The sequence below is a fragment of the Leucopleurus acutus genome, assembly GCF_964270905.1.
Source record: "Leucopleurus acutus genome assembly, chromosome: 1".
Lineage (NCBI taxonomy): Eukaryota > Metazoa > Chordata > Mammalia > Artiodactyla > Delphinidae > Leucopleurus > Leucopleurus acutus.
In genome coordinates, this window is record NC_139142.1 from 75,104,381 (window position 1) to 75,119,310 (window position 14,930).

General features: G+C 36.7%; 1 protein-coding gene across 1 annotated transcript; it reads right to left on the bottom strand.

Annotated features, from left to right (window-relative positions):
• Nucleotides 1-5,124: 5,124 nt before the first annotated feature.
• On the bottom strand, nucleotides 5,125-6,052 carry LOC309971139 (olfactory receptor 4E2-like; the record flags this gene model as incomplete). Its single annotated transcript, XM_082853960.1, is given in 2 exon segments — nucleotides 5,125-5,289; nucleotides 5,291-6,052. Coding segments are annotated over 2 exon segments (927 nt in total).
• Nucleotides 6,053-14,930: the final 8,878 nt, after the last annotated feature.

The window sequence follows — 14,930 nt, forward strand, 5'->3', positions numbered from 1 at the left end:
GACTGGTTGGTGGAATAACTAAACTGAATTTGAGAATTATGGAATTTGTATGAAATAAATGCTTTTATTATAGGAAATGGGCAGACAGTCAGGAGATATAGCCCATCAGAGCCCAAATGGAACTGCCTTGTGCAGGAATCAGCCACACAAAGGAACACCCGCAATGTGCTAGTAAGTAAGACAACGTTTCATGGCAACAACAATGGAACAATGTCATGTTTGCTTTTTTTTTTAATAGTTGCTGCAAAATTTCTAATACTGCTGGTCTTCAATCACATTAATCCTTACAGCTCTTCAGGGAGCTAAAATCATTTATTCTCTACAATGGAATATTACTCAGCCATAAAAAGAAACGAAATTGAGTTATTTGTAGTGAGGTGGATGGACCTTGAGTCTGTCATACAGAGTGAAGTAAGAAAGAGAAAAACAAATACCATATGCTAACACACATATATGGAATCTTAAAAAAAAAAACAATAAAAATGGTTCTGAAGAACCTAGGGCAGGACAGGAATAAAGATACAGACGTAGAGAATGGACTTGAGGACATGGGGAGGGGGAAGGGTAAGCTGGGACGAAGTGAGAGAGTGGCATGGACATATATACACTACCACATGTAAAATAGATAGCTAGTGGGAAGCAGCCGCATAGCACAGGGAGATCAGCTTAGTGCTTTGTGACCACCTAGAGGGGTGGGATAGGGAGGGTGGGAGGGAGGGAGATGCAAGAGGGAAGAGTTATGGGAACATATGTATAAGTATAACTGATTCACTTTGTTATAAAGCAGAAACTAACACACCATTGTAAAGCAATTATACTCCAATAAAGATGTTTAAAAAAAAAAGCATTTATTCTCCAATTCACAGAAATAGCTTTTTAGACTCAGGGATAAGATAAAATGTGTTCATTAAATAAATAGAAGAGTAAAGAGTAAAATGAAGATATCTTGACTCTTGGTTCTGTGGTTGACTTACTTTAAAGAGGAGACAAGGATCATTATTTATCATATAGAAATTTGTTCAGCAACTTTGTAATAGACAGCTGAATTCCTCAGATTACAATCATCTTCTCTGCAATAGAGTAACTAATATTGCCATAATAGAAATAAACAAATAAGGCCTTAGGAATTTACTTCTGCATAAAAGGTACTAATGAGTATGAAAATCTATACATATAAAAGTCCAGAATGTAGAGGGATAATTAGATCATTTTTCTCAGTTTTTCATATGTGTGTAGTAGTGATATCTGGGCCTAATTTCATCACAAATACATAAACCTTTGATTTTGACTTGGGCTATATATGAAAATTGGAGGGGATTGACAATATGCTACATTTTTTTGTCAATTTGCATGTAATGGTATTTAGATATTTTCATGAGCATCCTGCAGTTTAATAAACTGTTTCTTTTTTTTTACCGGTACGCAGGCCTCTCACTGTTGTGGCCTCTCCCGTTGCGGAGCACAGGCTCCGGATTTAAACTGCTTCTTATTCTTTGTTCTTTTGAGTACTTTCTGTCATTTCAGTCATTCTTACCTTTTAACCAGAGTTAGTGAGTCACTCCCTCAGTGTTGTGTATGTGGATGTCCATATTATCTGGAACACAATTCCCTAAAGTACTCATAAGCATTATCTCTACAAGTTAACAGAAGTTGGTAGAATAATAACCCAAAGGCCTCAGTCAATTCCGATTCCTTTCAGATAATCAAAGAAAGATTAGATATATTTTTATTATTAAGCATATTCTATTTCATTCCATTATTTCCATTAAAATTGATATAACTATTTTATATGGCAGCTCTCTGACCATCTATAGGGTCCTCTAATCCTGCTCCCTTTGGTCACAATACATCATCATTCTCTTTACCTAAGGAATTTGACATGGAGTCTTCTTGATTTGGACTTGCCCATTTGACAATAAATTGTTATACTTCTCCCAAAGAGTGATATTAGTTAATTCAGGAAATTAGCACTCTGAAATTATATAAATCCAAGCACCTTCTTAACTATTTTCACCTATTTCTTCATATAAATTTTAGAATATTATTGAAAATTTTACCCAAAAAGTCCTGTGGAATTTTTATGTTGAGTAAATTAAATTTATAAATCAATTTAAGAAGGTCCATTATATTAACAATTTTTTATTCTTTTACAGCGACATGTATACATCTTTATCTCTTCACATTTTCTCAGCAGAGCTTTGTAGTTTTTTTCATAGAGGCACATACGCTTCCTTTATCGGGCAAAAAAAATCCCATATAAGCATATCTGTATTGATTTTTTATTGCTGCTATAACAACTTTACCACAAACCTAGAAGCTTAAACCAATATAAATTTATTCTCTTACAGCTCTGTCACATGTTCAACACAAATTTCACTGAACTAAAATCAAGATGTCAATAGGGCTGCATTGCTTTCTCATTCTTCTTCCCAGGTTTATTAAGGACTAATTGACAAAAAATTAATATATTTAAAGTGTACAACATGATATAATAATTTGATATATGTATACATTGTAAAATGATTACCATAATCAAACTAATTAACACATCCAGCAAAAGTGGACCTGTGAAATTGAAACCCACATTGTTTACGGGTCGACTGTATGTAAATTAATTGTATTTCTATACATTACCAATAAATAATTTAAAATTAAATTAACAATAACATCAACAAACATAAAGTACTTGGGGACAAATTTAATTTAATATGTGTGATTACAAATGAAGATGACTAACATTGCTGAGAAAAATTAAAGAAAACCTAAATAAATAAAGGGATATACCATGTTAATGGATTGAAAGGCTGCATATCATTAAGAGGTCTATTCTTTCCCAAACTGATCTATAGATTCAATGCAATCCTAATCTAAGTTCCAGCACTATTCTTTGTAGAACTATACAAGCTTTTTACAAAAATTTACATGGAAATACAAAGAATTTGAAATAGCAAAACAATTTTGAAAAAGAAGAAAGTTTGAGGGCTCACACTACATAACTTCAAGATTTACTATAAAGTAATCAAGACAACGTGCTATTGATTTAAATATAGACATATATGTCAATGGAACAGACTATAGAATCCAAAAATAAATTGACACAAAAGGTCAACTGATGGGCTTCGCTGGTGGCGCAGTGGTTGAGAGTCCGCCTGCCGATGCAGGCGACACGGGTTCGTGCCCCAGTCTGGGAAGATACCACATGCCGTGGAGCGGCTGAGCCTGTGAGCCATGGCCGCTGAGCCTGCGCATCCGGAGCCTGTGCTCCGCAATGGGAGAGGCCACAACAGTGAGAGGCCCGCGTACCGCAAAAAAAAAAAAAAAGGTCAACTGACTTTCAACAAAGGTGTCAAGGTAACTGAATGGGGAAAAAATAGTCTTTTCAAATGGTGCTGGATCAACTAAATAGATTGAAAAAATGAATCTCAACCTTTATCTTATACCATATAACAAAGTAAACTCAAAATGGATCACAGACCTAAAATTTAAAGCTGAAACTGTAAAATTTCTAGAAAAAAATGGGAAAATCTTCAAGACTTTGGTGTAGGCAAAGATTTCTTAGGACACAAAAAGGATCAACTGTAAAAGTAAAAAATTGAAAAATTGGACTTAAAGTTTAAATTTCTGCTCTTCAAAATATATCATTCAGAAAATAAAGCTGCAAGCCAGAGAGTAATAAAAATATTGGCAAGACATATATCCATCAAAGGTCTTATATCCAGAATATACCAAGAATTCTTACAACATAGTGACAAGAAGACAAAAAATAATGTATGAGCAAAATATTTGAATAGGAACATCACAAAACAAGATATATGAAAGGATAATAAGAAAATGAAAAGATTCTCAACAGTAATCATTAGGGAAATGAAGAATAAAACCACACACACACTCACCAGCATGCTTAAAATTAAAGGTTGACAATTCCCATTGTTGGATGTTAAACTCTTATACTTCTGATGAGAGTATAAAATCATACAATGACTTTGAAAAACTGTCTTATAGTTTCTTACAAGTTAAACATACACTTACCATGTGATCCAATAATTCTACTCCTAGTTACCCAAGAGAAATGAAAATACATATCCAAAATAACCTGTAAATAAATGTTTATAGCTACTTTATTCATAATTATAAAAAAACTAGAAACACCCAAATGTCAATCAATACATGAATGAATAACCAAATTGTAGTATGCCAATACAACAAAATATTACTCAACAAAAGGATTAAAGTACTGATACCCACAAAGACATGGGTTAATCTCAGAAACAGCATGCAGAGCAAAAGAAGTCAGGCATAAAAGAGTACATATTGTATGATTCAATTTATATGAAGCTATAGGAAAGACAAATTTAGTTTACAGTGACAAAAAATCAGATGCTTGGGTTCTTGGGTGGGGATACAGTGATTTGTGGGAAGGTGCTGAAGAAACTTTTTGGGGTGATGGAAATGTTCTATATCTTGATTAAAGAGGTAGTTAGATGGGTATACCTTTGTCAAATTTTATCAAACTGTACAATAAAATGAGTACATTTTGTGTAATTAATTTCTATATCAATAAAGTTTATTTTAAAATAAGTTCTAATACATCTCCATCTTGATTTTGTCAAGTACTACAAAAAGTACAAAATAGATGTAGAAATAAATGAGAGAATCACTTTCAAAGTGACTAAATTTAATTCAATATAAAGAGGATAAGGCTTAAACACCTTGAAAATATTTATATTTGAAAGCAGGATTAAAACCACTATAATGTATAAAACACAGGTGTGATGTACAGAGCTTCCCAGAGGCAATAACCTAAAGAACAATACAAATCAAAAAAGTAGGTTCTCTTACAACTTTACCTGTTCCTGAAACTGAGACCATGCCCTGAAGTCTATGTGTTTTTTTACTGGTGTAACTAGAAGTCTTCTTTAAACTTTTCCAGATCCTTTTCCTTTACATATTACAATATGATCTTTTCCTTTATTTAAGTAATAGTTAACAAGTCACTCTCTTTAGTGCAGAAGTCTGCCCTGCTTCATGCCATTTCACCTAACGATTTTGATTTCTTACTTTTACTCTCATTAAAGATACGACCATAATAATATCTATAATTCCAAGCCCATAAGATACATGATTTCATGAAAAAACTCGTCTCTGTCTGAGATGCTTCATAGCACTTTTTATTTCTTCATTCCTAAAGGTGTCAATGAAGGGATTCAGCAAAGGGGTGACCACTGTGTAGAAGACAGATACCAACTTGTCAGTGGAGAAGCTGGTGTCTGGCTGAGTGCAAATGAAGATAACATGGTCCAAAGAAGAGGGCAACCACCATGAAGTGGGCTAAACAGGTGGACAGAGCTTTCCTGCGCCCTTCAGCTGACTGTTTTCTAAGAGAAAACAAGATGATGGTGTAGGAGGCGACCAAAGCCAGGAAACAGGAGAGGGAAATGGTTCCTCTATTGGACACAATCAGCATTCCTGTGAGACATGTATCTGTGCAGGCCAGCTTGATGACAGGAGGAACATTACAGAAGTAGCTATCAATAACGTTGGGGCCACAGTAAGGTAGACGAATGGTCAAGAAGGTCTGCACCAGTGAGTGAACAGTACCCGCCAACCAGAGCACAAAGACAAGCTGTACACAGACCCTCATGTTCATCACATTGGGGTAGTGTAATGGAGCACAGATGGCTACGTAACGATCATAGGCCATAATGGTCAGCAGAAGGATCTCAGCACAGGCAAACAGATGTAGGAAGAAGAGCTGTGCAATGCAGTTGTCAAATGAAATGGTCTTTCTGTCAAAAATCAAACCCTCCAGCATCTTGGGCACAGTGACAGATGAGTGGCAGATGTCAATAAAGGACAGATTGCTCAGGAAGAAATACATGGGTGTACTAAGACATGGAGTAAAGACTATGGTAACCATGATGAGAATGTTCCCCCAAAGGGTTAGCACATACATGGCTGAGAATGCCATGAAAAATAGCATTTCCAGCACCCAGTTATCAGTGAGTCCCAAGAAGACAAATTGAGTCACTCTTGTTTGGTTTAGAACATCCATCCAATGAGTTTCCAAAGGATCTTGGGGGGGAAAAACATGAACGCTAATTTAGCCTTAATATTATAGGACTGGAACTAATTGAAGTGACTCTGCATTTCTATCTGAGTTGCTTATTTGTTATCAGGGTATATAGAATATAAGATCAATTTAATAACAATTGCTATAATATACACAGTATGTATCAGGAGCCATTCCATGCCTTTTATATACACCATCTTATTTAACCATAACTGCACCATGGCATAAGCATTATTGTTCCTCTCTTGCAGATAAGTGGGCTCTACAAGGATAAATAAGTAGCCCAAACCCTTAGCCACTAGGTAGCTGGCTTTTTTCATTTCAGTCTAATCCACAGGTAACATCAAATTAATATTCCAAAATACAACTCCCAGCTAAGATCATTCACTATTTCATTCTTCCTATCAAATTAAAAGTACCTTCAAAGCCTGCAACAATCTGCTGCACATTTATTTTTCCAGTATGGCATCTTCTCTCCAGCCAAGCAAGTTACCATGCTCCAGCCATGCTACCTCCACCAGCTTACATTCCAAAATCTTTGTCTGTATTTATGTTGTTCCCTCTGCTCAGAAAACACACCCTCTAATCAACTGTACTCTCCTCATCACTGACTATTAAAACACTTCATTCTGTAAGACTACCTCAAAGAGCAGTACCTTTAAGAAAACTTAACTGAGGCCATCAAATCCTATCTCATCCCCTTCATACTTCTTTTTTATAAAAGAAAGTATAAAGTAAGATATCTGGTTTTGCTCCCCCATTAAATTGAAATTTTCTTGAAAAGCGATAGCCACATATGACTTATCCCTTGCAGCACTTAACATGACATCTGGCACACAGTAGTTATGCGAAAGATATTTTTATTTGAACTGAACCTACCTTTTTAGGTAACCTGCAAAAGAATCCAATCCTTCTTCACAATGGAGCTAATAACTGTTTTTTTAATTCCGTAATATGATTTGTCCCCTAGGAGATATTATTGTTTAAACACTAAAATTATATTACCTGTAATTTTCTATACTGATTGGCTGGCCGAAAACTATAACAGAGTTTAGGAAACATTTACCACAAACCGTAAAAAAGATTTATAGGGACTTCCCTGGTGGCGCAGCGGTTAAGAATCCGCCTGCCAATGCAGGGGACACAGGTTCAAGCCCTGGTCTGGGAAGATCCCACATGCCGTGGAGCAACTAAGCCCACAAGCCACAACTACTGAGCCCACGTGCCACAACTACTGAAGCCCACGCGCCTAGAGCCCGTGCTCCACAACAAAGACAAGCCACTGCAATGAGAAGCCTGCACACCACAACAAAGACCCAGTGCAGCCAAAAAATAAATAAATAAAATTTAAAATATATATATTTATATCTTGATCTAATTATTTCACTTGTAGGAATTTCCTAAGCATCCAAACTATTGAAAAAGCTAAATGCAAGAAAACATTAATTAGAGCATTATTTAAAATAACAGTCATGGAATATTTTTTTGAAGCTTAAATGAATATAGCAAACCTGATATATAATGATATTTAAATAATATATAACTTGAATATAATGAACTGTATGCAGCCATTAGAAATGGTAATAACAAAGGATTACCAATATGAAAAAATATTGAAATATTACGAAGAATTAAAAATGAGATAAAATTTGTTTATACAGTCTCAAATTTTTTAAATATACATAGTGCCATATAAATTATCAAAATACATATAGTAGACTAGAGAAAATGCTGCAATACATATGATTAAAAAGAGTAATATTCCTAGTGTTCAAAGATCTCTTAAAATTTGACAAGAAAAGACAAATGACAATTAAATATGGCCAAAAAAATATGAATAAGCAAATCACAGAAAAAGAAATGCAAATAACAAATAAGTATGAATAAAAAGATGCTCAATTTCAGTAGTAGGTGAAAAAAAACAAATACCTTTCGTCTCTCTTCAGATTGGCAAAGGTGTAAGGAACTGAGCACTGTATAGACTGCTACTGGAAGTAGGTGTTATTAAGAGCTTTTTGCTAAATAATCAGGCAGTACCTATTAAAAATTTAAATGCCCATACCCGTAACCCAAGAATCCCTCTTCTAGGACTGTATTTCATAGAAATAAAGCAATCAGGAATTAAGGATATATTGATATGTTTATTGAAAAATGTTAGCAAAACAAGGTACTGGAAATAAACTGAATGTTTATCAAAAGAAAAATAGGTAAATAAATTTTAGTACAGCAACAGTATGGAATATTATATAGCCATTAATAAGAATGAGTTGGATCTATGTATAATGACTTAAACAGTGGTTCTCAATGTGGCTGCACTTCAGAACCACCTGGGGGCGGTTTCTAAATTTTGCTGCTCAGGCCTCACCCCAGAAGATTAATTCAGAATCTCTGGAGGTTGGACCCATCAGTACTTTTAAAGCTCCTTGGTGATTCCAGCATACAGCCAAGATGGCAAACTATTAACTTCAAAAAATGTCAACAATATATTGTTAAGTGAAAAGAGCGTGCTATAAATATATTGTGAACCAGGAGAGAAGGGAAGGGAGGAAGGGAGGGAAGAAAGAAAGAAGGAATAAACAAAGGAGCAAAGTAAGGAAGGAATCAAAAGAGATTTTATATATATATACACACACATATATATGAATATGAACTTATTTACACATATTCAAACATATATATATATTCATGAATTCTGTTTGTATGTATTTATCCCTAAAAAGAAAGATGATATGTGCTAAAGAATACACACATATTTTAACACTGTTTACCTGTGGAAGTATAGAATTGAAAGGAACACTAGTAGCATTTTATTAATTTTTATATTATACTCTGTAATTGTTCAAATTTGTATATAAGCATGGGTTACTTTGTTTAAAAACAAAGTATTAAAAGCATGCATGGGGGGAAAAACAAAGGAAATGAAAATGCTGACTTCATGGGATTATGAGTACATTTTTCCTTCTCCACATCTAAGAGCTTATGATATAGTTTTATTTCTTTTTTTAATTTTTAAAACATATTTGTTTATTTTATTATTATTTGTTTGGCCGGGTCTTAATTGTGGCAGGCAGGCTCTTTAGTTGTGGTATGCAGACTCTTACTTGCAGCATGCATGTGGGATCTAGTTCCCTGACCAGGGATCAAACCCAGGCTCCCTGCATTGAGAGTTCGGAGTCTTAACCACTGCACTACCAGGGAAGTCCCTAATATGGTTGTATTTCTTATAAAGCAATATTCTTAAGATGGGGAGGACTTTTCTCATAAACTCCTGGTCAGCAATGCATTAGTAGCAGAAAACCAAGAGCTGTTTTGCTTTCAGCTAAGGAGAGGGTAGAGGCTCTTCATAAGAGCACATACGGTGGTGATTTCAAATAACTATGACCTTTGGCCGTCACCCTCTAAGCTTCAGTTTTCTGAACTGTAAAATAGGAACTAGATGCATCTTTTCTATGTGAGTAGTTGTAGCAGATGTCTAGGTCTCCTGTCAAAAAGATGAATAGAGAAACCAGGGAATGGGAAGAATCTCTGGCTTTGAAGAGCATCATTAAAAATTGAAGCTCAGGCCTTAGCAGGACTGGGTGGGGTAACGCCAGCCTTTCCAGGCAGGGTGGGCTGGGAACTACCCTCAGCCTTGGCTCTGAATTAATTCCCCCTACCTAGGCAGTAGCACGGGAACCCTCCACACGGTTCCGGCTTTTCTCAGGAGGCTGTCAGCCCTGCCCACCCACCTCATCTCCTGCACTGTTGGCCGCCCAGCTTCCAGGTGTCTGCTCCTCTGGTGAGACAGAGCCGGTAGACGCTCTCCTCAGCTCTTTGCCCGGGTGGGCAAGTCAGGCTCTAGGGCCGGCAGAAATCCTCATTTGAGGGTCCCACCGAGTTCCCTGGTCAGAGTGCTGCAGCTGAGCAGATAGGCTGCTTGGGAATACTGCTCAGGTGCTGCAGAAAGCCTTCTTGGAATCTGACATGTTATCACTTTGGGACCATTGGCCAGCTGCTCCTGACTTGGCCACTTGAAGGCTCAGACTGTCCCAGTCTCTGAACTGAAGAGAACCAAGACTATTAGCATATCTCTCACCACCATCAATGCAAGGTATTTCAATGAAGAGTATCAGGAGGACAACTACAAATCCCACACTGGCATGTGCAAGTTCTGAGGAATGGTGGAATAACCCAATGTGTCTGGGTGACCTTTGGAGACAGCTGAGATAGAGCTACAACAGGGCAGTAGTGGACACCAAACTCATAGCCCATCTTCCCCAGCCGTGTGGCTGACAGGGTCTTGGTGCTCCGGCCGGCTGTCAGGCCTGAGCCTCTGAGGTAGGAGAGCCAAATTCAGGACACTGGTCCACCAGAGACCTCCTGGCCCCACGTAATATCAGTTGGCAAGAGCTCTCCCAGAGATCTCCATCTCAACACTAAGACCCAGCTTCACTCAATGACCAGCAAGCTCCAATGCTGGACACCCCATGCCAAACAACTAGCAATGCAGGAACACAACCCCACCCATTAGCAGAGACGCTGCCTAAAATCATAATAAGCTCACAGACACCACAAAACACACAACTGGATGCAGTCCTGTCCACTAGAAAGACAAGATCCAACCTCATCCACCAGAACACAGGCACCAGTCTCCTCCACCAGGAAGCCTACACAACCCACTAAACCAACCTTACCCACTAGGAGCAGACACCAAAAACAACGGGAACAACGAAACAGCAGCCTGTGAAAAGGAGACCCCAAACACAGTAAGTTAAGGAAAATGAGAAGACAGAGAAATACACAGCAGATGAAAGAGCAAGGTAAAAACCCACCAGACCAAACAAATGACGAGGAAATAGGCAGTCTACCTGAAAAAGAATTCAGAGTAATGATAGTAAAGATGATCCAAAATCTTGGACATAGAATGGAGAAAATACAAGAAATGATTAACAAGGACCTAGAAGAACTAAAGAGCAAACAAACAATGATGAACAACATTGAACAATAAATGAAATTTAAAATTCTCTAGAAGGAATCAATAGCAGAATAACTGATGCAGAAGAATTGATAAGTGACCTGGAAGATAAAATAGTGGAAATAACTCCTGCAGAGCAGAATAAAGAATAAAGAATGAAAAGAATTGAGAACAGTCTCAGAGACCTCTGGGACAACATTAAACACACCAACATTCGAATTATAGGGATCCCAGAAGAAGAAGAGAAAAAGAAATGTTCTGAGAAAATATTTGCAGAGATTATAGTTGAAAACTTCCCTAATATGGGAAAGGAAATAGTCAATCAAGTCAAGGAAGTGCAGAGAGTCCCTTACAGGATAAATCCAAGGAGAAACACACCAAGACACATATTAATCAAACTATCAAAAATTAACTACAGAGAAAAATATTAAAAGGAGCAAGGGAAAAACAACAAATAACATACAAGGGAATCCCCATAAGGTTAACAGCTGATCTTTCAGCAGAAACTCTGCAAGCCAAAAGGGTGTGGCAGGACATATTTAAAGTGATGAAAGGGAAAAACCTACAACTAAGATTACTGTATCCAGCAAGGATCTCATTCAGATTCAGCAGAGAAGTTAAAATCTTTACAGACAAGCAAAAGCTAAGAGAATTCAGCACCACTAAAACCAGCTTTACAGCAAATGCTAAAGGAACTTTTCTAGGCAGGAAACACAAAAGGAAAAGACCTACAATAACAAACCCAAAACAATTAAGAAAATGGGAATAGGAACATACATATCAACAACTATCTTAAATATAAATGGATTAAATACTCCAACCAAAACATAGACTGGCTGAATGGATACAAAAATAAGACCCGTATATATGCTGTCTACAAGAGACCCACTTCAGACCTAGGGACACATACAGACTGAAAGTGAGGGGATGGAAAAAGGTATTCCATGCAAATGGAAATCAAAAGAAAGCTGGAGTAGCAATTCTCATATCAGACAAAATAGACTTTAAAATAAAGACTATAAGGGACAAAGAAGGACACTACATAATGATCAAGGGATCAAACCAAGAAGAAGAGATAACAATTGTAAATCTTTATGCACCCAACATAGGAGCACCTCAATACATAAGGCAAATGCTAACAGCCATAGAAGGGGAAATCAACAGTAACACAATCATAGTTGGGGACTTCAACACCCCACTTTCACCAAAGGACAGACTATCCAAAATGAAAACAAATAAGGAAACACAAGCTCTAAATGACACATTAAACAAGATGGACTTAATTGATATTTATAGGACATTCCATCCAAAAACAACAGAATACACTTTCTTCTCAAGTGCTCATGGAACATTCTCCAGGATAGATCATATCTTGGGTCACAAATCAAGCCTTGGTAAATTTAAGAAAATTGAAATCATATCAGGCATCTTTTCTGAAAACAACACTATAAGACTAGATATCAATTATAGGAAAAAATGTAAAAAATACAAACTTATGGAGGCTAAACAATACACTACTAAATAACCAAGAGATCACTGAAGAAATCAAAGAGAAAGTCAAAAAATACCTAGAAACAAAGGACAATGAAAACACAACGACCCAAAACCTATGGGATGCAGCAAAAGCAGTACTAACAGGGAAGTTTATAGCAATACAAGCCTACCTCAAGAAACAAGAAACATCTCAAATAACCTAATGTTACACCTAAAGCAATTAGAGAAAGAAGAACACAAAAAACCCAAAGTTAGCAGAAGGAAAGAAATAAAGATCAGATCAGAAATAAATGAAAAAGAAATGAAGGAAACGATAGCAAAGATCAATAAAACTAAAAGCTTGTTCTTTGAAAAGATAAACAAAATTGATAAACCATTAGCCAGACTCATCAAAAATAAAAGGAAGAAGACTCATCAATAGAATTAGAAATGAAAAGAAGTAACAACTGGCACTGCAGAAATACAAAGGATCATGAGAGATTACTACAAGCAACTATATGCCAATAAAATGGACAACCTGGAAGAAATGGACAAATTCCTAGAAAAGCACAACCTTCCAAGATTGAACCAGGAAGAAATAGAAAATATAAACAGACCAATCACAAGCACTGAAATTGAAACTGTGATTAAAAGTCTTCCAGCAAACAAAAGCCCAGGACCAGATGACTTCACAGGCAACTTTTATCAAACATTTCGAGAAGAGCTAACACCTATCCTTCTCAAACTCTTCCAAAATATAGCAGAGGAAGGAACACTCCCAAACTCATTCTACGAGGCCAACATCACTGATAAACATAGATGCAAAAATCTTCAACAAAATACTAGCAAACAGAATCCAACAGCACATTAAAAGGATCATACATCATGGTCAAGTGGGGTTTATCCCAGGAATGCAAGGATTCTTCAATATATACAAATCAATCAATGTGGCAAATCATATTAACAAATTGAAGAAGAAAAAACATATGAACATCTCAATAGATGCAGAAAAAGCTTTCGACAAAATCCAACACCATTTTTGATAAAAACCCTCCAGAAAGTAGGTGTAGAGGGAACTTACCTCAACATAATAAAAGCCATATATGACAAACTCACAGCCAACATTGTTCTCAGTGGTGAAAAACTAAACCATTTCCACTAGGATCAGGAACAGGACAAGGTTGCCCACTCTCACCACTATTATTCAAATTAGTTTTGGAAGTTTTAGCCACAGAAATCAGAGAAGAAAAAGAAATAAAAGGAATCCAAATTGGAAAAGAAGAAGTAAAACTGTCACTGTTTGCAGATGACATGATACTATACATAGAGAATCCTAAGGATGCTACCAGAAAACTACTAGAGCTAATCAATGAATTTGGTAAAGTAGCAGGATACAAAATTAATGCACAGAAATCTCTTGCATTCCTATACACTAATGATGAAAAATCTGAAAAAGAAATTAAGGAAACACTCCCATTTACCATTGTAATCCCACTACTGGCATATACCCTGAGAAAACCGTAATGCAAAAAGAGTCATGTACCACAATGTTCATTGTAGCACTATTTACAATAGCCAGGATGTGGAAGCAACCTAAGTGTCCATCGACAGATGAATGGATAAAGAAGATGTGGCACATATATACAGTGGAATATTACTCAGCCATAAAAAGAAATGAAATTGAGTTATTTGTAGTGAGGTGGATGGACTTAGAGTCAGTCATACAGAGTGAAGTAAGTCAGGAGAAAAACAATGGTTCTGAAGAACCTAGAGGCAGGACAGGAATAAAGACACAGACATGGAGAGTAGACTTGAGGACATGGGGAGAGGGAGGGGTGGCCTGGGACAAGGTGAGATAGTGGCATGTACATATATACAAATGTAGAATGGATGGCTCGTGGGAAGCAGCTGCATAGCACAGGGAGATCAGCTCTATGCTTTGTGACCACCTAGAGCGGTGGGATAAGGAGGGTGAGAGGGAGATGCAAGAGGGAGGGGATATGGGGATATGTCTATACGTATGGCTGATTCACTTTGTTATACAGCAGAAGCTAATGCATCATTGTAGAGCAATTATACTACAATAAAGATGTTGAAAAAAAATTGAAGCTCATATGCATATTTGACTTAAGAAAAATCTAATGGAAAGCACTGAGTCTTGGGATTGGCTGAAATTCACAAAGCCACAGTAATCCCCTTGATGACCTTAGGCTGTTCCCAGGGGCAGCAGAAGGTAGTTATTGCATCTTTAGCACCAGAGAAATCTAAACAGTATTAGTAAAAAGTGGTTTTGCTCTGGTTTTAAAAAGAGATGGGCTGAGACTTTGACTCTGAGATTAGGTGACTTTGGAAAAATGACAGCCTCTCTGGGCTTCAGTTTCCTCATGTGTACAAATGGAAATACTAAACCTGCTTCATGAACTGTTATAAAAG